This window comes from Vanacampus margaritifer, chromosome 15 (assembly GCF_051991255.1).
Source record: "Vanacampus margaritifer isolate UIUO_Vmar chromosome 15, RoL_Vmar_1.0, whole genome shotgun sequence".
Taxonomy (NCBI): Eukaryota; Metazoa; Chordata; class Actinopteri; order Syngnathiformes; family Syngnathidae; genus Vanacampus; species Vanacampus margaritifer.
In genome coordinates this window covers 12,187,867-12,214,877 of record NC_135446.1, presented here as the reverse complement: position 1 = coordinate 12,214,877, position 27,011 = coordinate 12,187,867, and the positions used below count along the sequence as shown (strand labels likewise).

General features: G+C 44.5%; 5 protein-coding genes across 7 annotated transcripts; 3 read left to right on the top strand and 2 right to left on the bottom strand.

Annotated features, from left to right (window-relative positions):
• Nucleotides 1-102: 102 nt before the first annotated feature.
• Nucleotides 103-3,906, bottom strand: LOC144034839 (endothelin-1 receptor-like). The gene is made up of 8 exons (XM_077543922.1): nucleotides 3,873-3,906; nucleotides 2,779-3,044; nucleotides 1,633-1,760; nucleotides 1,345-1,543; nucleotides 656-808; nucleotides 431-564; nucleotides 255-363; nucleotides 103-165 (listed from the first exon to the last, which is right to left on the bottom strand). Exons 1-8 carry the CDS (start codon nucleotides 3,904-3,906, stop codon nucleotides 103-105), a joined length of 1,086 nt encoding a protein of 361 aa, XP_077400048.1.
• A 1,384-nt stretch (nucleotides 3,907-5,290) lies between these two features.
• ttc29 (tetratricopeptide repeat domain 29) lies at nucleotides 5,291-9,166 on the top strand. 2 transcript variants are annotated; one of them, XR_013288458.1, is made up of 11 exons: nucleotides 5,291-5,373; nucleotides 5,517-5,638; nucleotides 6,119-6,178; nucleotides 6,262-6,321; nucleotides 6,675-6,838; nucleotides 6,909-7,088; nucleotides 7,832-8,044; nucleotides 8,113-8,198; nucleotides 8,301-8,392; nucleotides 8,457-8,749; nucleotides 8,895-9,023. XR_013288458.1 is itself a non-coding variant. In XM_077545316.1 (11 exons), the coding sequence occupies exons 1-11, from the start codon at nucleotides 5,577-5,579 to the stop codon at nucleotides 9,048-9,050; spliced, it is 1,287 nt and encodes a 428-aa protein (XP_077401442.1). In that variant the 5' UTR covers nucleotides 5,329-5,576; the 3' UTR covers nucleotides 9,051-9,166. The 2 variants fall into 2 exon arrangements, 1 of the variants encoding a protein (XP_077401442.1); XM_077545316.1 differs by having other exon boundaries at nucleotides 5,329-5,638; nucleotides 8,457-8,580; nucleotides 8,660-8,749; nucleotides 8,895-9,166.
• A 436-nt stretch (nucleotides 9,167-9,602) lies between these two features.
• Nucleotides 9,603-14,654, top strand: slc10a7 (solute carrier family 10 member 7). The gene is made up of 12 exons (XM_077545317.1): nucleotides 9,603-9,884; nucleotides 10,498-10,580; nucleotides 10,649-10,785; nucleotides 11,073-11,148; nucleotides 11,220-11,258; nucleotides 11,330-11,365; nucleotides 12,259-12,342; nucleotides 12,418-12,583; nucleotides 12,737-12,788; nucleotides 12,875-12,948; nucleotides 13,751-13,896; nucleotides 14,088-14,654. The coding sequence occupies exons 1-12, from the start codon at nucleotides 9,785-9,787 to the stop codon at nucleotides 14,118-14,120; spliced, it is 1,026 nt and encodes a 341-aa protein (XP_077401443.1). The 5' UTR covers nucleotides 9,603-9,784; the 3' UTR covers nucleotides 14,121-14,654.
• reeld1 (reeler domain containing 1) lies at nucleotides 14,538-17,711 on the bottom strand. The gene is made up of 5 exons (XM_077545315.1): nucleotides 17,513-17,711; nucleotides 17,189-17,396; nucleotides 16,846-17,110; nucleotides 16,606-16,766; nucleotides 14,538-16,527 (listed from the first exon to the last, which is right to left on the bottom strand). Exons 2-5 carry the CDS (start codon nucleotides 17,394-17,396, stop codon nucleotides 14,684-14,686), a joined length of 2,478 nt encoding a protein of 825 aa, XP_077401441.1. The 5' UTR covers nucleotides 17,513-17,711; the 3' UTR covers nucleotides 14,538-14,683.
• Nucleotides 17,712-18,909: 1,198 nt separating this feature from the next.
• LOC144035610 (uncharacterized) lies at nucleotides 18,910-27,000 on the top strand. 2 transcript variants are annotated; one of them, XM_077545423.1, is made up of 9 exons: nucleotides 18,910-19,235; nucleotides 20,477-20,828; nucleotides 20,897-21,088; nucleotides 21,767-22,240; nucleotides 22,309-22,369; nucleotides 22,453-22,505; nucleotides 23,673-23,715; nucleotides 23,797-23,976; nucleotides 24,393-27,000. In XM_077545423.1, exons 2-9 carry the CDS (start codon nucleotides 20,621-20,623, stop codon nucleotides 25,030-25,032), a joined length of 1,851 nt encoding a protein of 616 aa, XP_077401549.1. In that variant the 5' UTR covers nucleotides 18,910-19,235; nucleotides 20,477-20,620; the 3' UTR covers nucleotides 25,033-27,000. The 2 variants fall into 2 exon arrangements, with proteins under 2 accessions (XP_077401549.1, XP_077401548.1); XM_077545422.1 differs by having other exon boundaries at nucleotides 18,910-20,828.
• The last annotated feature ends 11 nt before the right edge of the window (nucleotides 27,001-27,011 follow it).

Sequence of the window (27,011 nt, the reverse complement as noted above, 5' to 3'; positions counted from 1 at the left end):
GCCTGTATAATAATTAAAAGAGTAGCGTGTTGACTCTGAAATGCTCATCTAATGGAAAACTGTCTTTTCTCCCCCATGTGGTCCCGTCAGGCCTACAGTGGCTCAGCTTTCCGTGTGCTTGTAAGACAACTCAGAGTTGGACTGGCACCAGCAACACAAACAGGACTGTGGGAAAAGACACACACAGAGCAAGAAGACGACTGATATACATTCAGGTATGTCCGATACAACCCCCAAAAAGAACTCATCTTAACCTTGAAGCAGTTTTTGAACTTCCTGGAGACAAAGTAGAGGATGATGGGATTAATGCAGGAGTTGATGGTTGCCATGTTGATGCTAAAATAGTCCAACACCAACAATAAGCTGTAATAATAACATTAAATCACTGATTGGAAACTGAATGGAAAGGTGTGTTCCAGTGGGTACATACTTTAAAAGGTCACATCTGTGCGCATCGTGGGACTTGTAGGTCATCCTATTGAGCAGGCGACTGAGATGCAACGGGAACCAGCACAGAGCGAAGATCAGCACCAGGCAAAACACAACTTTGGCCACGTCTCTGCGCTTTGGCGAGGAAAGCATCGTTATTAGCGTCATTGTTATCGTTATTGTTAGCGCCGCCATGATCGTTATCCACATATCGCGCCCAACCGACCTGCTTCAGGTGTTCGCGCAATGCAGTCCGCAGATTTCCCTTGCGATGTCGAAGCATTTCGCAGGTCATCAAGCTGTAGAAGAGTGCGGAGCACGCCAGAGGGACGCAGAAGTAGAAACCAAACAACCACCAGTCCTTGACATCCCGATAAAACTGAAACACAAGCCACCGTCTCCTGTAGGTTACTTTTACTTTAACCCGAAAATGTTGTATGCCCCCACTAGTCTTTACTATATTCTGATTAATGTTGTGTTTGTGGAATATGAGTTAAGCAGCCAATTTTTATCGGCCATTTTGCTCAGTTGCTCAGGGCTCAGGTAACGACCAATTATGGCTCAAACCGAGAAAACATTTGAGCCGTGATTGGTTGTTAACTAAACCCTGAGCAACTGTGATGTCATTTTAAGTTGACAGGAAGTGGCAAAATGGCCGCCCACCTCAATGTGTGGATTTTGCTCCTTAACTCGTATTCCAGAAATGTAATGTCGATCAAAATACCCTGTTTAGACTAGAGGGGCTGCATAGAACATTTTAATGTAAAAAAAAAAAAAAAAAAGGGGGATTGACTACCTTTTAAGTATAGTGGTGTTAAATCAATATATCTACCTATCTACATTTACCGATCAATCTTTACCACTACTTATGTGCAAAGTATGAGTACTTTTGCCACCCGCTAAACATACACTCACTGTCATGAAGGGCGAACTGGGCTGCAGCATGCATGTCGTCATGGTAACGTTGTTGTACTCGAAGGTGACCATATCGAAGCCGACGGCCTCCGGCGTGGCCAGCGCGGCTGACAGCAGCCAAATGACCAGGATCTCCACCACCGTCACCGTGGGGATGCCCCTGCCCGGGACCCGGGACCAAGATACCACTGCACGGTACCTGATGCCGCCATTTCGGAGGTACACTTCAAGTACAACTTTTACTGGAAATTTGTGTGTATGTGTGTGTGTGTGTGTGTGTGTGTGTACCTGTCCACGCTAAGAGCGCACAGGTTGAGGACGGTGATGCCAACCGAAGCTTTCTGCAGGAAGGGGAACAGCTTGCACAGGATCAGACCAAAGCGGCTGTCTGCAAATGGCCAGCGCATGGCTAACAGCTACACATACACAAACACACAGAATTTTTGTACATCCATCCATTTTCTTAACCGCTTGTCCTCACAAGGGTCGCGGGAGTTGCTGGAGCCTATCCCAGCTGGCTTCGGGCAGTAGGCGGGTACACCCTGAACTGGTTGCCAGCCAATCGCAGGGCACTTTTTGTATTTTACAATAGAATTTTTGTGCACAAGCATTTTAAAACAATCAATCCCTTCTTCCTTTTTATTTATATATATATATATATATTTTTTGCACTTACTCACACAAACGCGGTCTCCCAGGCGGGGAAGCAAACCCACACCAACCTGCATCATACGCAAGTGACGGTACCACTCCGCCACCTGGAGCCCAATCCCTTCTGCAATTTTCCATAAGCTTATAGTGAATAATGACGTCACCTCAACTTACTCACAAATGTAGTCCTACCTCGCTTCCTCGCGTCTTCCATTGTCATTTCCTATTCTGCTTACCTGTAGTATAGTCATAATGATGTCTCACGTAATTCCCAAATTTGCTTTGTGTAAAATCTGTCTCTGTTTAGCCAAACTATTTTTCTGATACATGAATGGCAACAAGTAGCTCCACAGGTTAGTCATATCTTCTGTTATCTAGTGGAAGAGTATTTAACTCATTCACTGCCAATGACGGCTATAGACGTCAAAAATGTATTTGAACTTTTTCTGTTAGTTTAACATTTTTTAAAAAAATGTAATCGCCTGATGCCCCTAATTTTTAGTAAACTTTTCTTAAAAAAAAAAAGATTATAAAAAATTTGGGACATCATTTTTTTCGTAATTAATCGCATGAATTCATTAGTTAACTCACAATTAATCACAAATTTTATATATCTGTTCTAAATCTACAATATTTGTTTCTAGGTTTTCATACTCTTGTTAACAAAAGTGGGAAAAAATGCTAAGCTAATTAAAATTGAAATTAATTTTTGACATCTATAGCCGTCAATGGTAGTAAATGAGTTAATTATTCTGCCTGTCCCAAAGCAACAAGGCCACATACCTTGTAGACGTTGATGGGAATGTCAATGGCGATGTAGATAAGGTCGCCCAAGGCCAAGCTGGCAATGAGAGCGTTGGGGCCGTTCCTCATGCTTTTGTTCTGGTAGATGATCCTCAACAGGGTGGCGTTGCCGACGACACCCACGGTGAAAATAAGGCACGACATGACAGTGTTGATGCACTTGAAGGTGCTATTGATGGTAGTGGTCCTCAAGCAGCCGGGGATGGACGAGGGACGTCTTGTACCGCTCAGGTCGGGCAGGTCAGCTGAGATGTTTTCATGACAACAATACTGGTCAAATAGAAGCAAAACAATCAGCAGTGTAGCCAACATTGCACCCATGGATGGACCTCTAACACGCTCTGTATCTGGAACCCCGTCCCGTGAGATCTTGCTTTTGTGGGACACATGTTGACCCCCCCCCCCACACACACACACACACACCCATCCCCCACTTTGCCACCTCCCAGTGGAACATCCCGTAAACACCATTCTCTTTTATTTCGGAGAATAAAGAGAATTTAAGTTGGCGGCCTCAAATCGACTTTATTAGTGTGTTTGAAGCCAAGTGGTGCCATGTGTCGCATGTTCTTTATGTGGTCGGCCTAATTAGTTGACTTGGGAAGAACAGACGAGTCCCATCTAACCACAAAGATGAGATGTGTATGTTTGGATTCTATCTGACAACATGGGCATGGCAGAAAGTGTGTGTGAGTTTGTGTGACAGTGTAGTGTGTAAGCGTGAGTGAGTGTGGTTTAATGTGAGTGAGTGTAGTGTGAGAGTGTTTGTGAGAACTTGTTTGACAAAACAAACATACCACTTCCACCCCGTTGTGATGACGTCAACATGAGACAATAAAATGCTGTTAATTGCTAATACAAACTTGGTCTGCACTCACTTCATGGCCACTTCATTAGGTACACAATCTAATGAAACTATACAAAATGACTAAAACAACCCACTTTTGACCGACAAGCGCTGACTGCCCAGCTGGGTCCCAGTTAATTTTGGCCAGGGATTTCATGGTTGCCCCATGTGGGCAAGCCCAGATGGGCTTAAGGTGGGCCTCATATGGGCTCTAGCTAAAACTCACATGGGTATTGAATGGGCTGGTGATTGGGTCCCATATGGGCTGCCCGGCTGGGTCCCAGTTAAAAGTTGATTTGATTTGTTTGTCTTTGAACAGATCAAACAAATATGTCATGTTCCAAAAAGGGTTGCTGCTTATGTTAAAGACAAAGTTGATGTTCCAACACTTCCAGCAAATATCGACGAGATGAAAGATCAAATAACTGCAATCAACAATACGGTGACTGCGACATCCTGAGGTTTGGGAGGAATTCTCTCTCTCGCCTTGATGTTGTCTGTGCTGCCAGTGGTGGCCACATTGAGCAATTGTAAATCATTAAATAAAAACTTGAAGGTACCGTACAGTATGTACAACATGTGTTAAGCTAGAGTTTTCTATTGTTTTTTTTAAATATCGAGGAATGATTTTGGTGTATTCTTTGTGAATCACCTGGTACTTTTAACCAATTTTTGCTGTGCAGATGGGCTCAAATTGGGCCTCATATGGGCCCTAGCTAAAACTCACATGGGCAACCCAGTTATCGCTCTTCTGGGGCCCACTGGGTTAATTATGGTGTTCCTGATTGTACCCACAAGGGCTTCACACTTATGCCACACAGTTATTTTGTTATAAGCTTTAATAACAAGGAGACCAATAATACGATCAATTACCTTACGCCGAAGAACAACAAATAGTTAGTGTTCCATCACTGTCAAACAGAATTCTTTATTTTCCAACTCAAATAAACCTCAAGCCTGAAGTACTTGAATTAATGCTAATTAATAATAAATTTTGCTTGTTGGCAGACTTCCTCCAATTGGCTTGAAGGGGGAGGGTTTTTCCCATATATTTTTGGAATGCTGTGCAGCGCTTTCTTCTAGGTTTGAGTATTAATCTTGTGCTATCAAACTTGTATGGAATGGCCCATTAATAGTCCAAATAATACACACTGTTACTCTCTAAAAATAATTGCCTGTGTCATCTTTTTATGCAAAGGGTTCAATTTTTTTGTGTTTCCTGAAAAATCTGAACAAAATAACTGAGGCGTCAATATTAAGTTGAAAATATAGATTTTTTTGTGCATTTTTTTTCAGAAAGAAAATCTTTCTTAATTTTAAAGAAACATATGATAGGTAGTTAAGCTCTATTGCACAAGCTGTTAAAAATTTGCATAATTTGGAGTGAAGCCCAGCCAAAGCCCACTTATTGCCCATACTTAGTTTAGCCCATCTACTGCCCATCAAGTGGGGCCCAACAATGAAGCCCACTCTAAGCCCATGTCAAGTCAAAGCCCAACTAGACCAAGTAGTGCCCATATGGGCCCCAACTGTACGTGTTTGCTGGAACTTGACTTGTTTACGATCCGGCCTTGGTTGCCATGGAGACAGTTGTGGCGTGGAGCCGTGAGTTGCTATGGTAACATAGTCAACTGACTAAAAACAGTTCCTCTGGATACTTCATGTGTGCCACCAAAATTTGCAGAGAAGACGCCTTCTGTACGTCGTTGTTGCCAGACCAAGAGAAGGTGAGCTAATAATTCAGTTTACCACAGTTAGAGAGGGAATTAAATATAGTAAGTCCTCTTTCAATTGTAAATAACGTGTAATGAATCCACTTTGCGAACTGCAGCTCGGTACTTTATGTCATATAGAAATAATTATGTGCAAGGTGGCCCAAAACTTGGTAGGACACTAAAAACCACACCTGCAGGTTGAGTGACAGCTGAAAATGGAAACGCCAGGCAACTCTCTACCAGGTGTGTCCTCGAGGATCAGGAGGCAGAAAAGCAAGTAAGTTACAGCTGCGATTTTTTTCTTCCAACAAATAATTTATCTTTTTTTTTGTTTTAAAGCTTTAAGATGCATTGTGAGAAGGTTGTGCAATAACCAAAAGGTCGGCTGTTCGATCCCCGCCCTCCCCAAGTCATGTGTCAGTGTATCCTTGGGCAAGGCACACACATTGGCTCCAGTGCTACTCACACTGGTGTATGGAAGGTGCGAATGTTTGGTGGTGGTCGGAGGGGCCGTAGGTGCACACTGGCAGCCACGCTTCCGTCAGCCTGCTCCAGGGCAGCTGTGGCTACTTAAGTAGCTCACCGCCACCGCAGTGTGAATGTGTGAGTGCATGAATAATGTATCCATTCCATTGTAAAGCGTCTTTGAGAGTCTAGAAAAGCGCTATATAAATCCGATGGATTATTATTATTATTATTATTATAAGGGTTGTGAAACATTGGCCTAAAGTAATGGAACATTATATGCCTTTTGTAGGAAGTCTGTCCAAACTACAGATAAATCATCACGGAGACTCTCCAAGGAAGATATTGCAAAGTGAGTGTGGTTGTCATGGTGACCATTATGTTTTGCTTAAGTACAGTTAAGTATTCAATTGATTTGTGCGTCCCTTTACGCAGGTTCATCAACAGTCGGAAGCAGAATATCTGCGTGGGCCTGCTTCAGCATGGCTTCCACAGGTAGCGTACACGGATTTTAAATGTATGTCAACAATGCTTGTGTTATTGGGGGAGGTGAACTGAAAATATGCGGTAAATTGTTTAAGAAGCAGAATTGTCGACTGACTTGTTAGCCAGTGTGCAAACAAGGCCTTTGGGCTGGCAATACTGCATCAGAGCGCCTCATTGTTGACTGTGAGTGCACATCACCCAGAGAAAGGCGGAAGAGCAAGGAGATAATAATAATTTTGTGAAAAAAAAATTGACAGCCAGCGGGTAATCCTGGTCTTTAGGCAGTCGTGGCCCCTTTAGAGTGCCTCGTTGTCAGATATATGAATTGATGTAGTAAATATACAGCCGCTGCTCTGTTTCAGGTCCTTCTCGGAGCTTTTCCTACTGCTGCGCTTGGATCAGGAGCGCAGGGAGGGGGCAGAGATCAATTCAGCTCTCAGTCTTCAGACGCCGCTGGAGGAGCAGCACGCCAAAATAGAAAGCATCGGTCTGCACCTGAGTCGCGCCGAGCAGGCCCAACGTGACGGTATTGAAGCAGGCGCGCACTTCTGAGTCCTGACTTTAAGGAGCCCGGGTCCAACGAATGGTCATCACAGGTCAGTGGCCAGCGGCGTACGAGCAACGTCTGCATTTGGGCACCTACTTCACGGCAGAGGGGGAGGACTTGTGGCTCAGCCTGCACTTCTACCACACGTGCACCGACGCGCAGGAAGACGGATGCATGAGGCACGCCACCGAGGGACGAGCCTGCTTGGCCGAGCTCTACCTGCAGCAAGGTGCGAGCACTGCCTTCCTGACTTCTTTCCTTGCTTCATATCTTATTTTCTTTGCTTAAACTTACTTTTGTTCCTTCCGTCCCTCTTCCTTTCTTCGTTAGCCTTTAACTATTTTCATGCCTTCCTTTCCTTCCTTCTACCTTAGGCCTGTTTTTTTCTTTTTTCCTTCTTTACATCTTTCCCTCCCTCAAACTTTCTTTTCTGCCTTTTGTTCCTCCCACTTCCTTCCTTCCTTCCTTCTTGACCTTCATTCCCATATATCTCCTTCGGACCCATAGATGATTGCAGTGGACATGACATATTTGCGTGTCTTAACCAATAAAAACACAATAATTTGGATGATGTCAACACTTCTGGTTCATGATTGGATCCTAGCTAACCAATCATAATCACGAGTTGATTTGCATGATGTTCATGGTAAAAATGTTATATAAAAGTTTGGTAAGTTTACAACACGTTACAGCCATACTATCCTGGCGTCCACTATAACAAATAAAAACATGAGATTGAAAACTCCCTGTTGTTCTTATGTGGGAAAAGAGTCTAAATCATGTTTTAAAAAATGCACAGCAGAAAAAAGGGGGGCCTGATGGGGTTAAGTTACTTCCTTTTTGCCTTCTTTCTCTCTCTACCTGACCAATACCACTCATTGAATCCACTTTCTTTTTTTCTTGATTCAAATTAGTTGCCATTATTTGAGGTACCTATAAAAAAAAAATAAGGGGATTCACATGCACATACAGGTCAACTGGACAAGGCGAGGGAGCAGGCCGAGCTGTGCGTGCAGATGGCCGACGAAGGAGGTTGGCTGGACTCGTCCGGTCGCTCCCTGCCACGCCGAGCACGCGAGAGCCTGTGGGCCATCTACAGCCGCCAGGCGGACGCTCGCATCAAGGCCGGAGATCCTTACGAGGCTCTCGAGCTCCTCCACCGTGGCTACACCACCGCCACCGAGTGTGAGTAGACTGCCGCTGCACGCGCTTGCCTTCATCCTGGTTGTAAAACAAAACGCGTCCTGTTGCAGCTGAAAACAAACACATTGAAGGGGAAGCTGCTTATCAACTTGGACTGGCCTACTACAGCGTTGGCGACTATGACACGTCCGAACAGGTGTGTGCGAGTGTACGTGTGAATACTTGAAAGTGTGTGTCCGAAATGACTAAGTGTGGGCACAAGCAAGTGTGCTCTTTTTCTTTTTTTCTTTTTTTGCAGTACCTCAACACATCCATGCACATTTGCAGCACCACGGAAGATTTTGACGGCCTAGGAAAAGCCTACAAAGCCGTAGCCAAGTTATGTGAAAGGTACTCTTACAACAATCACATCTGCCAGTCTTTTATGATGACAGCTTGTGTTTTTGTGTTTCAGTAAGGGAAACATCAACAATACCATCCAGCTTTTGGAAACGTTAGTTGATATTTCCCGTAGCAAGAGCCTACATCATCACCTCGTCGACGCATGTCTATGTCTGGGCCACGTCTACACCAACAAGGCACCTCACACACACACACTTACACATACAGTACATGTCACAGAATCATGTCACAGTTCTGTTCCCTCTGTTCCTGCAGAAGCAGTATGACCGAGCTCGCGAGAGCTTGCTACAAGGTTACAACGTGGCCTGTGACATCGGAGACGTGACTTTGGTTCAGAAGGCTCAGGTATGTTATCAGTACAAATACAATAGATCAATACATTTCAGAATCTGTACTTTTTTTTTAACTTACCCACTTAAGTAAAGGAATTAAATCAGTACCAGAGATTTTCAGAGTGTGAATACCTTTGCCCCACGTTTACGTCCGTCAGGTGTCACTGGCCAGTGCTCACACTCGTTGCATTGTGGGGAAGTACAGTGCAGACGTGGAGTCTACCGTGCCGGCTGGCCTGTCACGGCTACTGGCCTGGAAAGTGTCAAGAGGACTCCATGAAGACAGTGACCATGCTGGCGTGTGCGACTATTAGGCACATTATGTACTTATAATCTTCCTGACAATTTTTACATTGTGTTGTGAGCCAAAAATCGCAGGAATGCAAGGACATTAGTGTGAATGTCACTGCATCCCAAATGTAAACATATTGATTCTACTTTTCTTTTAAGCACTTTTAACTCTGACTTTCTTTATAAAAATAATAATGATAATAATAATGATGATGATGATATCAATTATTATTATTATTATTATTATTATTATTATTATTATTATTATTATTATTATTATTATTATCATTATTATTATTATTATTATTACTATTATAGTCTTTCAATCCACACTTTGTTACAACAGCCAATAAACAGGCCAAGAAAACGACTCCAGAAGTAACTCCCTTATTTATTAATTTATTGTATTTATTTATTACTTTTAGAAACTTAATTTAAACAGTGTATACGGAACATAAAAAAAAACTTGAGTATAACGAGGGGGGGAACAAAATCAAGGCGAAATGAGAGACACTACACGTATTAAACAGAAGGCGGCGGTATTGTACTTGCAAAGTTATTTATCAACCGCCAATGATAAGAAGAAGAAGAAGAAGCATCAGAAGCTGCGTTTGACGAACTCTCGACATCACAACTAGGAACTCTTGTCAAGCGGACTTCGTGTGTGGACAAGACGGCAGGCGAAAAGAGAATCGTCACGGGCCGTTCAGCTTTTCAGGGGCCCGCCGGGTGATCCGGAAGAGGCTGGTGGGGAAACATGGGTCTACTGGCCACGATACGGAAGGAATGGTTCATTATTGGGATTGTACTGGTGATAATGTCGGCAAAAGTGCAGCCCAGCTTCGGTGTCAAAGGAGGTGAGGTCACCAAGATGTGCATATGTCACAATACGATTTAACAACTTTACTGTGAAATAACCCGCACCATGGTCTGACAGCTTGAAGGCGTATTAGCTTTGCTCACACAGATAATAATTTTAATGGACTACTCTATAAATCAGCTAAAATACTTGCATGGTTTGTGTCGAAGGCGAGTTGAAATGTGATTAATTATTTTGACATACCACTTGGGAGTATATATTACTGGCGCATTTTTTCCCGATTGAAGGTAAACGTGTAATCCGGAACTTTCGCCGGGAGGTTTGGTGACACGTTGCATTCTGCACTAATGTCAACACAAGCGCCTCTCCCACCTGGACACATTTGGATCCCAGCCAGTAAAAGTGACTCTTGGTGAAGATAAGATGACTTTATTTGCCAAACGCAAATACGCTTATCATAAGGGATGATAAGAACTACCGTGTGATGCGTTCAGGGACTGCGGTCCATTACATCTTGTCTCTTGAAGGAAAGATAATCTGCTACTGAGTGTTATATGTTGCCTTGCTTGAGGAATTCCAGTTTGAAACAGCACGACATGGGTGGCTTGTTGTTTCCATGGTGACACCTCTTGCCTTTCTGTCTGTTGTAGGACCACTGAAGCCAGAGATCACCATCTCGTATCTCGCGGTCTCGCTAATCTTCTTCAACAGCGGCCTCTCGCTGAAGACAGAGGTGACATCCCTGGGTGGGAACGCTGAAAGATGACCAGGAATTTCAGTTTATTGTTTTTACATTCGCAGGAGTTGACCAGCGCTTTGCTCCACGTGCGCCTTCACCTTTTTGTTCAGTCATTCACACTAGTCTTCTTCCCGCTGACTGTTTGGGTGCTGGTTAGATTGCTGGCACTGACCACCATCGACCAGTGGCTACTCAGAGGGTAAGATCCGTGTGAATGCGTTCTTTTGTTCTAGCGCTGTTGACTTTACCTGAGAGTGCTCACAAAAGTCTCATTCATGACTAGCTATTAAGAGGGATGTGTGTGAATTTGAACCCCATTCATCACGGGAGATAGACTCTTTTTCATGCTAAAATTTTGCCATATAGAGAAACTGTATAAAAAAATAAATTTTTAGAAATAGTTTTACTGCTGCCACATGCTTTGCATTTAAGGGATCCTAGCCCTGAAGTCAACATGGTCCTTATCCTCGTGGTGTCATTGCCTAGGTTACAGACAGTGAGCTGCATGCCGCCTCCGGTCTCCTCGGCCGTCATTCTCACCAAAGCCGTTGGCGGTAACGAGGTAAGACACACCTCAAGAGGCGTGAAACAACGTACCGTTGCCATGGTGACTTATTGGGTTTGTGTTGCTAGGCGGCTGCCATTTTCAACTCTGCATTTGGAAGCTTCCTGGTAGGGTTCGAGTGTCGCGGCACATGTCTTGAGTGTGAAGCGCTGTGTAACCAAATTCTTGTGTCGCACAGGGTATCGTGGTGACACCGACCCTGCTTCTGCTCTTTGTAAGTCACACCTGACAGGACAAACATAAAATGTTTGTGCAATGACACAACCTTCCCATTCATTTTTTTTTTAGAGAGCTCGTTTAAAAACAACAGGATTGACAAACATGCTGTAGGATAAAACACAAGAAATAAAACAATGTAAGACTATTTTTTTAAAAAATATATTAAACGAGTCGAGTTCAGATAAATCTCCAACTCTACCATACAAGATATTATACACTGTAAGAACATTTTGTCCAAAATATTTAATATATTATAAAAATATAATCCTGTATAAATAAATGTGAACACCTATATATAATAAAAAAAACTGTATAATACTGCGTGAATAAATGTCAACACCTATGTTTACCTAAGAAAAACATACTTATTTGGTTTATTTACATGTTTATATCCTGACATTAAACGGGCGTGCACTGCATTTCCCTTTTTATCCACTGGGTGGCACAGGTAATTTAAAAATAAAATTTCTGTTGAAAAAAAGTGCTATATTTTCAAAATAACATTAAATATTGCTGCTTTTAATACTTAAAATTATACTGAGCGACAGTGTGTTTGACTAGAATGAAAATGAACACTTGCCTTTGAATGCAGTGCACCTAAAACCTCTTCAGCCTTATGTGCCTCAGGACTTGATTGTGATTGGTTAATCAGGATCCAATCATTAGCCAGCAGTGCTTACATCATCCAAATTCAGTATATTGTATTAGAGACGTAAATATGTCACGAGTGTAGGCTGTGGGTCCTATAACGTCCCTAATAAAAATAAAACATAATAATGGGGTAAGATAATTTTGAGATTCAATTTTTTTAAATTGTGACTGGTCGCCTGAGCCAGATCATAAAGAGCTCTTGAGGTAAAAAGTGCCATTTAAAAATGTTTCCTGCAGCTGGGCTCCTCGTCCTCCGTGGCCTTTGGCTCCATCTTCTCTCAGCTCTTCATGACGGTGGTGGTGCCCCTCGTCGTGGGTCAGGTGCGTCGGAAAAACCTTGTGGGCGCAGCGAGCGGCGTTTTCACGGTGTATGTGCACCCCCCCCCCCCAAAGTAGGTGTGCCGCCACTTCCTAAGGGAGTATCTAGAGCGGAGGAAGCCTCCGTTCGGCGCCGTCAGCAGCGCCGTCCTCCTCATGATCATCTACAGCACTTTCTGCGACACATTCAGCAACGCCAACATGGAGCTGGAACCCATCAGCCTGCTCGTGGTCATCTTCATCAGTGAGTACATTCGCATCTCCAAATATCGGGCTTGAACAGAACATGTTTTTTGTATATTGTTATGGGGCGTTTCTTCGGTGTATATCTGCAATCGCACATTTCAGTCAAATTGTGGTTCGACTGTGAAGGTTGTGTGATCCCGTTTTCTTGCAGTTTTCTCCATCCAGCTGACTTTCATGCTGCTCACTTTTGGATTTTCCAGTAGGTGAGTGACGTTCTCTTTCTGGCCGTCTTCAAAATACTAGGCACGTGAAACTTCATTGTCCGTCCGGCTGCTTATTTTGTCCGCAGGACCGGCTCAGGATTCACTCCCGCCGACACGGTGGCCATCGTGTTCTGCTCCACGCACAAGTCGCTAACGCTAGGTACGTGAGTATGTTTGGTCAACAATAACCCAAATTGGGTCAAAAGGGGACCAACACGACTTTTTGTGTTACTCAATTTTAAATAATAAGATAATTTCGTCACCACACATTTTTCACCAGACTAAAACTAGACTAGACTGGACTAAAACCCTTATTAATAAAAAATTACTGGGCCTAAATCACTATGAATTTTCGTCGACTAATGAAGACATGACGAAAATGTACTTTACTTAATAAAAACTGGACTAAAATCTACAGTTTACATTTTAGTTCATGAACAAAAATTAGACAAACGTTATATGATTTTGTAAAAAAAAAAGAAAAAAAAGAAGAAGAATTATAGTTATAACGTAACATTCATCCAACAGCAATAACGTTCCAACAATAATGTTAATCCAACCGCCAATTAATGCTGGCTAACTTACTAGCTCATAGAATGGAGCCATAGTAGCCACTTGTTGATATACTGTCATTTTTTTCATCAAAAAACAAGAGAACATTTTATGTGAAATAGTTTTAGATCCGAAATGTTCAACATTATCTGCTGACAAAAAAATATAAAGGGGTAAAATGATTGTCCTGACTAAAACTAGACAAATAAAATAATGTTTTCATGGACTAAAATAAAGACAAAAATGCTAGATTTATAGTCGACTAAATAAGAATGGAAGGAGGTTGACTAACTGTTAAAAACTAACAAGCGTGATTGAAACTGGACTAAAACTGAAACAAAATTTTAAAATGGCTGATAAAATGAACACTAGCTGTGATGGACTGTGACGTTTGTGCGGCGGGTGTGCAGGTATTCCCATGCTGAAGATCGTGTTCGCAGGCTACGAGCGTCTGTCGCTCATTTCAGTCCCACTGCTTATCTACCACCCGGCCCAGATCCTCCTCGGATCCGTGCTGGTGCCGACCATCCGTAGCTGGATGACCAGCCGCCAGAAGGTGAGCATACTTCTTGCAAGACTTTTTGAAATTGATTAGATTCAACTTGATTACTATTAGGCACTTTTCTAAAACGTTATTTCCATCATGAGATGATGTCTTTAAAACTTTGTTGCTTGCTTGAGAAGGACTTACTGATATTATGTTATTGTTATTATGATTATCAAATTTTCACTTTTGTGTGGTTCCAGCTGATGAAGATGTCGAGCCTGCAGCCCATCTGACAAAGTGAGCAAAATCACCAGGCGATCATGTGCCTTACAGTGGCCAATCAACAGCGACCTCAGCAAGGTGGCGGACACAAGGACCAACTGCCGCCTTGCCACCCTTCGTAATGGCAAAACCACAAAAATGTATTCTTCTATATTTAAAAGAATCTAAGGTACATGTTTTATATTTGATAAGACGTGGTGTTGCTGGGACCATTTTTTTTTTTTATTGTCTTTTCTACATTTCTACTCACGAGTTCGGCCTCCTCTGTCAGGAAAAGTGAACTTTTGTTACAGTAGTTTTGATATTGTTACAAGAGTTTTTGATTTTGCTAGAATGTTATATTTCATATAATGAATGTTTAATCCAAGTGAGGATTACTCAGCATAAACACAGACCCAAGTTCAATGCTATGAACGTTTACAAGACGTTTCTACCATCTAAAACCAAAGACTTTACATTTAGTGGCACTTTATGTCTTTTGAGTTTACAGAAATAATCCGAAATGTTCATCTATTTTCACAAAAGGAAATAAATGATTATCCAAATCGTTTTGTTTCTCACATTGGATTGCATATCAGTCTCCAGGCGATGCTAATATGTCGTACTCGGCAAGAAGCACAAGGCTGTTCTCTCGGATTCGGCGGACTCGGACCAAATCGCCACATTCCTGAACATGGATCATCCCTCGCTCGCCTCTCCCGTAATCTCTCTCCCGGTTGTGCAGCGTCACCTCAGTGCGCTTCCCGCAGGCCTGTCGGTACACGTAGCGCACACCGACCACCAGTGCCATCCCCAGGCCGGCTGAGCAGCCCAGCAGCATGCCCAGCTCCCAAGAGCTATGCCTGGGCACAATTTCAGGATACTTGCCCTCCATGCCTGGAGTTTTCGAGGGATTAAAGGGAATCTTGGTATCCGGTTTTGGTGCCTTTGGTTTTAGTTCTTCCCCAATGTTAGACTGTAGTTTGTGGCTGGAGGTTGATGGATTATACTTTTGTATGGGATTAGATGATACAATGTGGGTCTGTCTTTGGGATGTCAAATATCTGGGAAGCATTGAGGGCCGGTTGTTGAGGGAGCGACGTGGAGCCGGAGAAGGTCCTGGATGCGGGGAGGTTGCCCGAGAGGACGATGGGGCAGCCAAAATCAAAGACAAGGATCCCACTGAGGTGGAAATTGGGGAAGAAGGGTGAGAACTTGGAGGAACTGATAGTTTGGTTGAGAATGAGGAGGTGATGGTTGGAGAGCTGGTGGTAGCAAAAGATGAGGGAGAACTTGTGGTTCTTGAGATGGAAATGCTGAATGGACCTTGAGTATAGAATGTGGCTGATGATGGAGAGTTGATGGAGCTACTTGAGAGAAATGTTGAAGATGTGGAGGACAGAATGATTGAGATCGATTTGGGAGGCGTAGACACAGGAGAAGGTTTTGGGAGTACGGAAAACACAGGAGAGGTTTTTTCTTGGCTGGAGGAATGTGTGAAAGATGGATTCTTGGTCGTGTGTTCAGAGACATCACGAGGAGTATTGCGGCTCGGTGAAGATTGGCCGATAACACCATGAGAAGAACCGTAAGAATCGAAAGTGCTTATGCTTTTCACCATTGTGGATGGCGAGGCATTAGCATGTTCAGCCTTTGTTGTGAAAATCAAAGCATTTAATCTTCTTGTCAAAACTGAGGTTTGAGCGTAGGGTGGCACAGTTTTGGGATGGGCTTTGAACCATGGTTGGGGTCTAGTAGACAGTAGAACCAAATGCCCAGATTGAGACACAGCAGCATGCAGCAGCGTTTGACGAGAGCTAGTGGGAGGATGCGATGGTTCCGTTCTGGAGTCGGATGGATCAAGCTTTGTATGGGGCTGGAGAAGAAACTTATGGGTTGCAGGCTTCAGAGGTGTTGATAAAAAGGGTATGGCGTAGGAAATTGTCCTCTGTGATGTGAAACTTGGGATCTCATATGCAAGCAAACTGGTTGGGTCATTTTGTGGTCCTGTTGGTTTATGCGATGTTGGCACGGAGGGACTTGTGTTAAGGAGACTGTGATTTTCTGGAGACTTTAGTGGATTTGGTGTCGATGTCCGTGGTTCTGTAACCTTCCAATACGGGTGGGAGGCAAGGGAGTAAATCAGAAAAGAGGGTGCAAAAGTGGGCGTAGTTTCTGCACGTTCATCTGGTGGGAGCGGTTTGATGACAGGAAGGTGCGATGCGTAAGGATCACCGCCTGACTCTTCAGCCAGAGATCCTAAATCCAGGTAGTTGTCCCTTAAAAGTTCTCTTGAATGTTGAAGTATTGATTTGGTGCCCTGTTGGTGCCCTTTGAGTGGCACTGGACTTGCAGTGCCGCTCCAGATGTTTTTTGGGGTAAAGCTTTGTTTTCCTGACGAAGCAGGACCGGTGGGTTGACTGGGTTTGTTCAATAACGCTTAAAGGCCAAAAGATGAGACCAGAATAAATGTTAGTCATGACAACACAACTGAATATGTATGTGCTAAGTTTGTACCTGGCACCGGAGTCAAGTTGTCATCATGGAGACCAAAAACTGCTCGTTCTGTCTCTGCTCCTGTTGTGTTTCTACCAGTCCAAAAACTTCGACTCCCATCACGCACCACTGCCGACTTGATCCCCGCCCAGTAAACAAAGTAGGACTGAACCACTGTGATACTAGAAGGACAGAGTCCCTAGTGAATGTTAGGAAGTCTGTCAGAAATGTGCAAACTGTGGGTGTGGATTGTGGACTCACTAGAAGCGAACGTCTCCCACGGGTACATCAGGAGCCCGCCACACAAACGACAGGTTCCGTTTCAGTTGTTTGTCCGAGTGGGTGAGCGTGTCGCCCTCTGACAGGCAGCGCAGCGTGTGGGTCCCAGGCGGCGCCAGCGTCCACGAGCCGCCCACCAGAACCGGACCTGCTGCTGGGGACCCTGCCCCACTGGTGACTTCAGAATCTTCACCACTGCGGGCCTGCAGTAGGAAACCCATGAAGTCCCGAGAGCTTCGGACTGTCACTGGGGTCAGAGGATCTTGTTTTAGCCTTTGGATTCACTGTGCTGATCAATTGCCACTAAGTAAATGGTCAATACTACCTGTAACCAGCTGCCCAGGTAGATATGAGCGCACTGACGTACGAATGGTGACGTGGCTCTGCTGCGGGTCCTGAGGCTGGGCCCGGATGTGGCCTGGGCTCATTGTCTGGCAGGCAGCAGAACCTGCCCCGCGAGAGAACGCAGCGACAGGCAGGGCAACACATGACAAGATCACGGTTGCCCCCAAATAAAGCAGGGAGGACTGCATCTTGACAGCAAATAAAGAGGAATTGTTTTTAAACCTAAAAGTCTTTTGACTGTTCTTGGGATATGTTTAACATGCACAAATACAAGCCAAATGGAGACAACGTTGTTTGTTCCTACCTTGCAAGGATGTCTTCTCAGCGTTTCACAACAGATGTGTGAAGATTATCTGAGAGGGATGTTGACCTAGACCCAAAGAAACTAGATCTGCTGCTTGTACTTCTGAGCGCAACCCCCTTGGTTGATTTGTCCAAGCAGCCTGTTAAAGACTCCAGAAAGAATACCGTTATGACGTTTTGTCCTCTGTGTTGCCTAGAAGATCCAGTTCTACAGCATTAATACTCCCCCCCCAACCCCCGGATACCCCAACAGGATGTACACCAGCTGCAGCCATGTCCCTCCAGGATCTCTTGAGCATTTGAACAGAGACAACCCCCTCCTCCCCACCCCAAGATGACACCAAGTCCAATCCAGTGCCACACACAGGGTTGAACTGCCATGATTCCTAAACACATTTGTGTGCCTTGAGAGATCTTAAAAGTGTGCCACAGGAAATGATCTTATCCAATTAGTCTGGTTCAGTATTTAACACTGTGGGGTCCAGCCTCCACAGTTTGGGGCCTAAAATCACTCTGACCTTTGACCAGAAGAAGACAACAGACAGCATGAAAGACGTCACTTAGAATCTCAGGCTCTCTCCAGTCGTTGGTTGGAGGTGTCATAAATGCTTGGTTTGTTGGTGCTGGTGTCTGTCACACTTTGCCACTCTTGTGGGTGCTTGTGTGTCTCTTTTACTGCCGTTTGTCTCCCTCTAGGAGCTCAGGCCAGGAACTGCAGCAGTAGACGTGCTTGAATTCTTTATGTCATCGACATGAAGTTGTAGAGCAAATGATACAGTCTACCAAATGTTCCATTTCGGTACATTGGTTTCATAAGTTTTATACTATACTATGGTGTAGATTTTGGCCATAAATGGCTCTAAGGTTTTAGGCCAAACTTGATTTTATTTTTTATTTTATTTTTTAAACAGATGAGCCATTTCGAATGAAAGCGAATGGCAAATCTACCCGGGATTAAAAAGAAAAAAGAAAAGAAAAAAAGTGCAGTTACAGCCGGCGGCCACTTGGTGAATACTACTCTGCACACCAAATTCCCTATTTTAATAGCTTACCTGGTGCATGCTTCGGAATATTTTGCTTTTCTCAACTGTGGTTGACTTTACTTATTTACTTTTTTTTGCTATGGTTGGAAAAAAACAAGTTATTTTGGCAAAACAACGAGTAGAAAGTTCAGATATCTTTTCAAATGTAAAATAAAAATAAAAATACATTTTAATACTCGTATATTTTGTGTTCTCACTGGCGCTCTTGGACTCTTAAAAGTGTTGACTGCGCTGTTCTGTTCTTGTCCAACGGACAAGTGTTCACCTTGCGTGTGCCCGCGTGAGCTTGGCGCGTGGACGGACCCACTGCGTCCCTCTCGCACGCGCACGCGTGAGAGAGACAGACAGACAGAGCGAGAGAGAGAGAGAGAACGAAAGAGAGAGAGAGAGCGAGAGAAAGGAGGCGGAAACCTCCATCTGCCCTGCTCAGTGACCGACCCGTCATCCTCCTCTCGGCCTGGAACAAGACGTCTCCGCGCGGTTTTCGTCTCACTCCCCCCCTCACCCCCCTCCCAACCTCCACTGGCACTGCTGGAAAGTGGCGAAGAGAGCCCGGAGGTCGACGCAAGAGGGCGAAAAAAAAAGGAGAATTTATCGCCAGTAAGATGTGTGATCTATATATAGGCTCTGCCCCGGACTGCACCATCTCACCCACCGTCGCCACCTGCCCTCCCGGTACCGGTAAGTCTCGGAGGATGAGTGGGGAAGGGGAGCGGCGAGAAGGCGTCGTCTGGTCGTCCCGGGGCGGGTTGTCGACGCGAAATGACCCGAGTGGATGACTTCAGAGGTCTCGTGAGGTCGAGTTCCGTTCAGCCATGTTGCAGGGGCGTGATGGAGAGAGGGGAGGAAGGTGGGGGCGACTGGGCTCTTGACACCTGCCCTCCTTCCCGGTACCAGCTGAAACGGAACAAATTTGCCTCTTCCTCGGTACCAAATTGGCGCACCGTCCTCCCACGCCAGGAATTGACTTTGTGACTCTCCGTGTCAGCCATGTTGCAACGGGGAAAGAGAGAGGGGACCAGCGAGGAGCTCCGGAACTCGGGTTTCGTCCGACTGGTACCGAGCAGGGAGGGATCGAGGATAGGAACGGGGTCACGGTCATTTGACCACTCTAGTCAAGCAAGAATGTCGAGTTGAGAGGCTAGAGTGAACCGGTCGTTTACGTCTCAAGAGTGGACCGATTTGGTGTTTGATTATTTACATATTAATAGTTTACAATTTGACTGTATGCAATTGGAAATCATTTCAATCATTTTGGTCTTAGTTTTTTTTTAAGCTAATTTCGATTGCCGTGAGTGGAACATCTTGGATGATTTTCAAATTTTATTTGACAGAAAAAAATGTTTTTGAACTGACAGGTTGTTGATCCTTATTGATGACGTTTGATCAAAAAGGTTACCTCAAGATTCGATTTAATTGTAATTTAATATTAATTTAAATGCTTTGATTTCAATTCAGTAAAAACAAATAGAAGAGGCCTATAGCCTACCTGTTGACAATTTTTTTAAAATGTATTTATATGGGCATGTAAACATTTTATGGTATGCGGCTTTCCATTTTTGTGCAATAAACTGTCTGAAAATGATTTGCACAATAACTTATTTATGGTGTGTGTATAAGTAATAAACATGACATTTTTGTTAAAACCTGGGGGGTGGGGGGGGGGTAATTATTGCGATTCATTAATAATCTAAATATTTTTTTATCCAACTATAATCGGAATTGTTTGTTGGAAGTAAGGTCAGGACAGGTGATGCTGCAGCTTGTTACCATGGTGATGTGATTATGACACTATCATCAGTTCTTATCCATTCAATAATTCTCTGATTCGGAAATTCACTTTGATCATGTTTTGTTTCTTGTCATGCTTGTCATCCACTTCCGTCTTCATGTCTCGCTTTCCCTTCATCCATTGCTCACAGGTCAGAAACAGTCAGAGGAGTAGATTTTCATCATGCTCTCCTCTCCTCCATGTGGCCAAGAACCTTCACGTCTTATTTTAGCATCCCTCCTCTCGCATCGCTCGCCTCTCTTCTGAGTGTGACTGCCTTCCTCGTCGCTGGAAAATGAAGCGTGGGCCGAGCGTGTTACAGCCTCCTCCTCCTCCGGACGCGGCCCAACGACACACACAGGCAGCTCATCGGCCGCACGTGCATGCCGACCACGGGCCGGAGACGCGCGCAGCGGGTTCGAGCCCCTCCCTGGCAGCGACCTCTCTCTTCAGCCCTGATGTCAGCACCAAGATGGCGTCTGACCTTCTCATTAGGCTGTCAGGTAGTTAGAACACACGCACACACACACACACGGCATTTGTCTGAGGTCTTTTTTGTGTATGTGTTTAGAGGCCACCCAGAAGGCCCAAGTGCTCCCTGGGAGTCGAGCGGAGGGACGAGTGGAGCAGCAGGAGGAGCCGGGCTTGGCTTTGTCCCCTGACGGCCCCGGGGCCAGTCCTGATCCACCCTCTCTTACACACACACCTGAGGGAGATGCCGCCACTCATACGCTGGCTTCGGACTTGCTCAGGAAACTGGCAGGTTTGTGTATGTTCATCCATCCTTTTGCCTAACATTGGCAGACAACACGCTTGACTAGGCATAAGCCGATGTTAGATTCTGACGGTATGGTCACTGTGAGGAAAAATATTGTGGTACCACAGTTTTAGAATTACAGCTGTAAATTTATATTTTTCAAAATATTTGGATAAATAAAAGCATCATTTTTTCCATTGATAATTTAATTGATTTTTAAACAAAGAAACTTGCACCATGTTAGGTTGAAATAAAGAAATAAATTAATTAAATAAATAAATAAGCGGTTCAGAAAATGGATGAATGGACGTTAACAACATTCTTCCTCGGTTCAGATTTTTCTTAGGAATTTAGTGTCCCATCACTGGTGAGCTATTTTTAGAACAGACCTGTAGGCCTTGGGGCAAACTAGTATCCGCTGGCACCATTTTAGGATGATGCGCATTCATAAACAGAGCAAAAAGGCATCCGTGTTTGCACATTGTCTATTTCATTTTGCTCCCTCTCGCCTCTGTGCGTAATTTCTCAACCCTCCCCTCTCTGCTCGCTGAGAAGCAGAGAGAAAAAAAAAGTTAATTGGAGGCAATTCACTTCAAAGAGGCTGCAGTTTACTCAACTCTGCGCGCAGTCAAAAGTCATTTGTTGACAGATAAGAACATGAGCAAATAATGTTTTGAATGGCAGAGAGTCAGCTCCTGACCCAGCCCGACGTAAAGGTCAAGGAGGAAGAGGACTCCATGGAAATCGAAACACCAAGGATGTCAGGTGTCATACGTGGTGGACCAATAAGAGACGTCCGAGGCCCATCTTCTTCAAGTGATGGAGGTCGTTGTCTTGTGGCCGTGAAAACTGAACGCTGCAAGGAGGTGGAGACGGAGGATCCGCATCCCGACGGCATTGTTCCGAATGTCTCGCTTGGTGTTAAACAGGAGGAGGAGGAGGAGATGTCTGCGGCCACCTTTGCGGAGCAGATTCTCCTCAGGGAAAAAATGGAGGAGACCCGACCTAAGTTGTTCTCAGGGTTTGCAATGGAGGAACAGCAGTTCTTCGGAGACCAGATGTGTTCCGGACCCAAGATGGCGGAGCAGTGCCTGCGAGCGGCGCTGTGGCAGGACATGTCTGTCAACCTGGCGTCCACGTTGCTGCACCAGCTCTCAGGTAGCACACAACGTGGTCTACTTTTGTCACATCAAGTGTCATGTTCACATTTTTCTTTTGCTCGCCAGAGAGGGTCGCTAAGTCCAGCAGTGTGCCGGGACTGAGGACCAGTACCCCTGCCAGGAACAGGTGCGCATCCCACTACCTTTTTTTTTTTCTTCTTTTACTGCAGCATCCTAAGCAGTGTGTCCGTGTCTTTGTGTCACATGTAGTCCAGTCCTGAAAGTGGAGCCAGCCTGGTCCTGCGCCTTGGAACCTGCATATGGTAAAAAACAAACACAAAGTCAGCGCTTTCATGGGACCCTGAGCATTTTTCAATTTTTGGGCCACCTATTTGCCAATTGTAAACTCATTGTGGCATGCTGCTTTGAAATTGTTGTTCACATGATGCTTTCGTGAACTTGTTATGTTGTGTGCCATGTCCGGCGAAACATTCACACATATTTAGCCTTAAGAAACACACAATGTTGGATATTAAATATAATCTAAGTCTACAAAAAGTAACAAAACAACAAAACTGTTCAGTATGTATTTTCTGTAAAAGTGACATCTGTTTTATTATTCTTTATTGTAGCTGAAAATTTGCAATGTGTCCAGCAAGTAAATTCACTGAGAAAATACAGTGATGCCTTGAGATACAAGTTTAATTTTTAATTTGTTCCATGACAATGCTTGTATGTATTTCAAAACATTAAAATGAATGGGAATGCTATTAATCTGTTCCAGCACAACAACAACAAAGTTTTTTTTTAATAGGAAAAATAGCACTCTTTAATATTCTACTTTATAAAAACATGCAGTGATCACATATTTAAATAGAATGTAAAGAAAAAAAATTGTTTCTGCATTAAGAGTAATTCATTCCACGAATTAGCCACCGGGGGGCAGTATTAGACAGTCATGAAGACACAACAAAGAAGACCTTCACTCCTATTCACTAAACTGCAATAATTTTAGCTGTTTTTCACAGATGATAAAGAAAACATTCTGGGGAGTTTTGCTATATTGCCTATCTAAATGTGTTGATATACCGTTTTTGGCCATATATCCACACAAGTTTTTGCAACTTTTCCAAAGCAAAAAAATAGGGCAAAGCTCATATCCGGAAAAACTTTTGAGGTCAACCTTATCTCGCGGCACTGCAGTACTGTACTTAATCACCTAAATTCAAGGTGACAAAAGTGGTTTGAAAAACAAATCTAAAGTTGAATAATTTGGCCTTAAAATGTAAAAATAATTGTAAAATCTTAAAAATAAACTAACTTTTTTTTATGTTACTGTTTTTCTTCTCAATACTCCAAATTGTCTTTACTGTTAATTGCTTCCCAGGGCCCCCGAGTGGCCATGGGGCCCCTGAGCAAGGTGCTGCCATCTAGTGAAAGAACATTTTATTGTTTTGCTTGATAACATTCGTTGATTCTGTCTCCTACAGGCAATCCAAGCATCCCGCGAGGAAGTGCGAGCTTCTTCTACAGGTGAGTTGACCTGTCGTCATCCACTGAGAAGCTTGGTTTGCCGTCGCCATGGATACAAAGGAATTTCGTCCTTGTGCTCAGGTGTCACGTGTGCGGCTTCGAGACCGACGGGCGCCTCCTTTTCCGGGCTCACATGACGGAGCATCGGCAGCAGGAACGCGGATCCTTCTCGCTGCACTGCTGTGTGTGTGACCACTCCACCAATCAGGAGGCGGCAATGAGGGCACACGCTGACAAGCACTTGCTGGGCGGAGCCACCAGGTGGGAAGCAACTGTCGCTTATTTTGCGCAGTGTCGACAACTTATTTTCAGGGGATGTTGCTAAAGGAGGATCTGTTTGTTGCTGAAATTTGCTAAATGATGTTAAAGGCAACTAAGTATTTTTTTTTTTTTTTTTTTCCCATGAATGCGATGCATATGCCCCCACACTGCTGTCAACAGCAGAGGGCAATATTGCCCAACATGGCAATACCTGAGATAGATGCAAATTGCTGAATGTTTGGGTCACTTCAAAACTTGCTCAAAGCTTCCAAACAAATTTAAACCTACTGTAGCTAAATTTGCTGCTCAGTGCTTTTTATGGGCAAAAAGTTGCCAAATCTAGCAACAAAAGTGCCATTGCATCAGTGTACTCCGTGCACGCGCTAACCACGGCACTTCACCTCCACCCCCGGCAGATGCCCCCTCACCCTTCCCGCCGGCAGCGCGCCGACAGTTACCACGGCAACCCCGCCAGAAACGAGCACCTCGGAACATCGCTGCCGGATCTGCCAGAGGTCGTTTCCCGGGCAACCGGAGCTGCAGGTTCACTTCCAGGGTCATCGCCAAGGCAACCAGTACCGATGCGAGCGCTGCGGCCACCTGACGCGCACCGCGAACAAGCTGGTGGAGCACGTGCGAGTGCACACGGGGGAGCGACCCTTCACCTGCCACCTTTGCCCGTACAGCGCCAAGCGGCGGGACAGCCTGCGTCTGCACTGCAAGGTCAAGCACGGCGCGCAGGCGATCGTGGCCGCCGCAACCGCCGCGCACGCCCCCGGCAACGTGCACACGCACCGCTCCTACGTGCACGGAGACAATCCCAGCAAGCAAGTTCAGCGGCTGTACACCAACGTGCCCTCCTCATCCTCATCTCATCTTCCTCTTCAACCCTCGCTGTGTGAGCTAGCAGGGTGGAGGGATTTGTCTCCTCTTGTGCCCATCACGACACTCCTCTCGCTGAAGCCTCACTCGAGTGCGCCCCCGTCCTCCCTCTCCTCCTCCTCCTCCTCCACCAAACATTCTTTCCTTGGCTACCTAGGCCTGACATCTTTGTGAATGTCTTCTCTCGTCCTTTTCTCCTCCTTCGTCATCTTTCTTTCACGCTCCTTCGATGGATGTAAAGCTCCTGCTGCCACGTTTGAGAATGTCAACAACTGATGCGCTGAACGTCGGCGGCGTCATAGTCTTTGCTGCCTGCTTTTAGCCAATCACTGGAGTGCTCGCTCGTAAAGCACTTGACTCCTTTTCTTGAATGATTATTATTATTACAACTAAGTATGTGTTGTCCTTCAGAAACTGCCAGCTTCGTGAAGTTTTTAAGTAAATTTTTAAAATGATGACGAAATTATTGGACCAAAAATGTAAATATTACCTCAAGGTCATGAGCACTCTCTAAATCTTTATTTCATATCCACAGCTAACGGTCAGGATCAATTCATGTTTGGGATGCACCAATACCAATCTTGGCACTGCTTTTCTTTACTCATGCTTGGACTTACAAAAACGCTCTGACACTACAACCATTATTTATGATCTATGTGCGGAACATTGGAAGTACTTAATGTTAAACGCAGATCACAACACTCTTTTACCGACTGTTATGACCTAAAAAAATGGATGGCGAACTCTACTAAGAAGCAGTCATGGATTTCTATTTACTCACTGTAATTTGCATTTAACCCGTGGGTAGTATTTTATTTTGAAATGGCTTGGTCCGAACCAACAAAAAGCCCCAAAAATGGTCACAATAACGCGTAGGGGTTAAACACACGGAAATTATTTTGCCCTTACTAAGTATAGACTGTATGCCACGGAGGAGGCGGGACTTCCGGGTTTTCACCCATCAACTTTGTTTCCGTTTCCGGGTTGTGACGTGTGGGCCGCGTCCCAGTACTTGCGCTTCTTTGTGCCCCTCGGTTGCGCGTTCCCGTCGACGGGTGCGAGGCTGCGAGTGTGTAGTGTCCGTCTCAGTGTCTGAAGCGTTTCAGATAGCCGAGACGCCCTCCCGCCGATGAGCGGGAGCGCGCGGTTGGAGAGCACAGGGGTGGGGGTGCGAGTGTTGGAAGGCGGCCAGCAGTGGCCGGAAACGGCGCTGATGTGTAAAACCCGGAAGTCGGAACTCTGTGGCATCTACCCCATTGTACTGTCTATCCTCCAGACTGCGTTCTTCTTTGTCTCTTATGTACTCCTTTTGCATAGTGCCATCTAGTGTTTGAACTGTAATACAAAATAACTGAAACCTTGTGTTACAGGCTACATTTAATTAAAAAGTAGAGGTTTAGAAAAACAGGCAGTGAGATGTTAAAATGTCAGATTGTTACTTTTGAGTGATACCTGTCATGTTACAAAAAGTTTGTTTTTTAAATAATGTCTGATTAAAATAACACAGAACACACATTTTCATCACAATTGCCAGCTGTATTGGCATCAAGTATCATCTTATCAACAACTTGTTGACAAGTACTGGTGGTACTTGCATTCAATCTGGAAAAAAAAATGGTATGGGTGCATCCCTAATAAATGTGATTTTTGTCCGAATGAACTGCATGAAAATGTATCAGGATTATTATTATTTTTTTAACCAGTTTTTAATCACAGCTGCGGTATGCTTTTGTCTTTAAAATGATTCCTTTTTCTGTGTGTTACTTCACTTGGTTTGCTTGCGTAGTAGTTGTTTTGATGGGGGTTCTGAAGGACAAAGATTCTTTCTGATCTTTCTGTTGTATATAGCGATCCATGTGCACTTTGCTGGCTTGCTGATGCAAAACAAACAACAACAGACTAATCATTGTATAAGGTTTGCGCCTTTTATTTATACAAATATGCCAAGATTGTTTTCGGGACAGTTGGACCAGCGACTGTTGATTGTCTTGTTATGAATGAGCTCACAGATTCAGCGGAGCCAACAGACTTGCTTGAAAGTCCGGGTGGATCGTGGAGAAGAAGGTCGTTGTGGTATCCTCTGCTGAATCCTGTTTGCTCCTGCTTGATCAATAAAGTTTCAATTCTGGAGAGTAACATTCAGTCTTTGTCTG

Bases quoted from the DNA above. Each gene is read 5' to 3' on its own strand.
- LOC144034839 (XM_077543922.1), bottom strand. From the start codon at position 3,906: ATGGGACCCAATCACCAGCCCATTCAATACCCAT. The intron at 3,045-3,872 runs GTGAGTTTTAGC...AAAACATCTCAG, and splicing joins CCAGCCCATTCAATACCCAT to CTGACCTGCCCGACCTGAGC. The intron at 364-430 runs GTATGTACCCAC...TTATTATTACAG, and splicing joins CACAGATGTGACCTTTTAAA to CTTATTGTTGGTGTTGGACT.
- ttc29 (XM_077545316.1), top strand. From the start codon at position 5,577: ATGGAAACGCCAGGCAACTCTCTACCAGGTGTGTCCTCGAGGATCAGG. The intron at 6,322-6,674 runs GTAGCGTACACG...GCTCTGTTTCAG, and splicing joins CTTCAGCATGGCTTCCACAG to GTCCTTCTCGGAGCTTTTCC. The intron at 7,089-7,831 runs GTGCGAGCACTG...ATGCACATACAG, and splicing joins CGAGCTCTACCTGCAGCAAG to GTCAACTGGACAAGGCGAGG.
- slc10a7 (XM_077545317.1), top strand. From the start codon at position 9,785: ATGGGTCTACTGGCCACGATACGGAAGGAATGGTTCATTATTGGGATT. The intron at 11,149-11,219 runs GTAAGACACACC...TTGTGTTGCTAG, and splicing joins AAGCCGTTGGCGGTAACGAG to GCGGCTGCCATTTTCAACTC. The intron at 12,789-12,874 runs GTGAGTGACGTT...TTTTGTCCGCAG, and splicing joins ACTTTTGGATTTTCCAGTAG to GACCGGCTCAGGATTCACTC.
- reeld1 (XM_077545315.1), bottom strand. From the start codon at position 17,396: ATGCAGTCCTCCCTGCTTTATTTGGGGGCAACCGTGATCTTGTCATGT. The intron at 17,111-17,188 runs GTAGTATTGACC...CTCTGACCCCAG, and splicing joins ACCTGGGCAGCTGGTTACAG to TGACAGTCCGAAGCTCTCGG. The intron at 16,767-16,845 runs GTGAGTCCACAA...CTGTCCTTCTAG, and splicing joins GTGGGAGACGTTCGCTTCTA to TATCACAGTGGTTCAGTCCT.
- LOC144035610 (XM_077545423.1), top strand. From the start codon at position 20,621: ATGAAGCGTGGGCCGAGCGTGTTACAGCCTCCTCCTCCTCCGGACGCG. The intron at 20,829-20,896 runs GTAGTTAGAACA...GTATGTGTTTAG, and splicing joins CCTTCTCATTAGGCTGTCAG to AGGCCACCCAGAAGGCCCAA. The intron at 23,716-23,796 runs GTGAGTTGACCT...CCTTGTGCTCAG, and splicing joins AGTGCGAGCTTCTTCTACAG to GTGTCACGTGTGCGGCTTCG.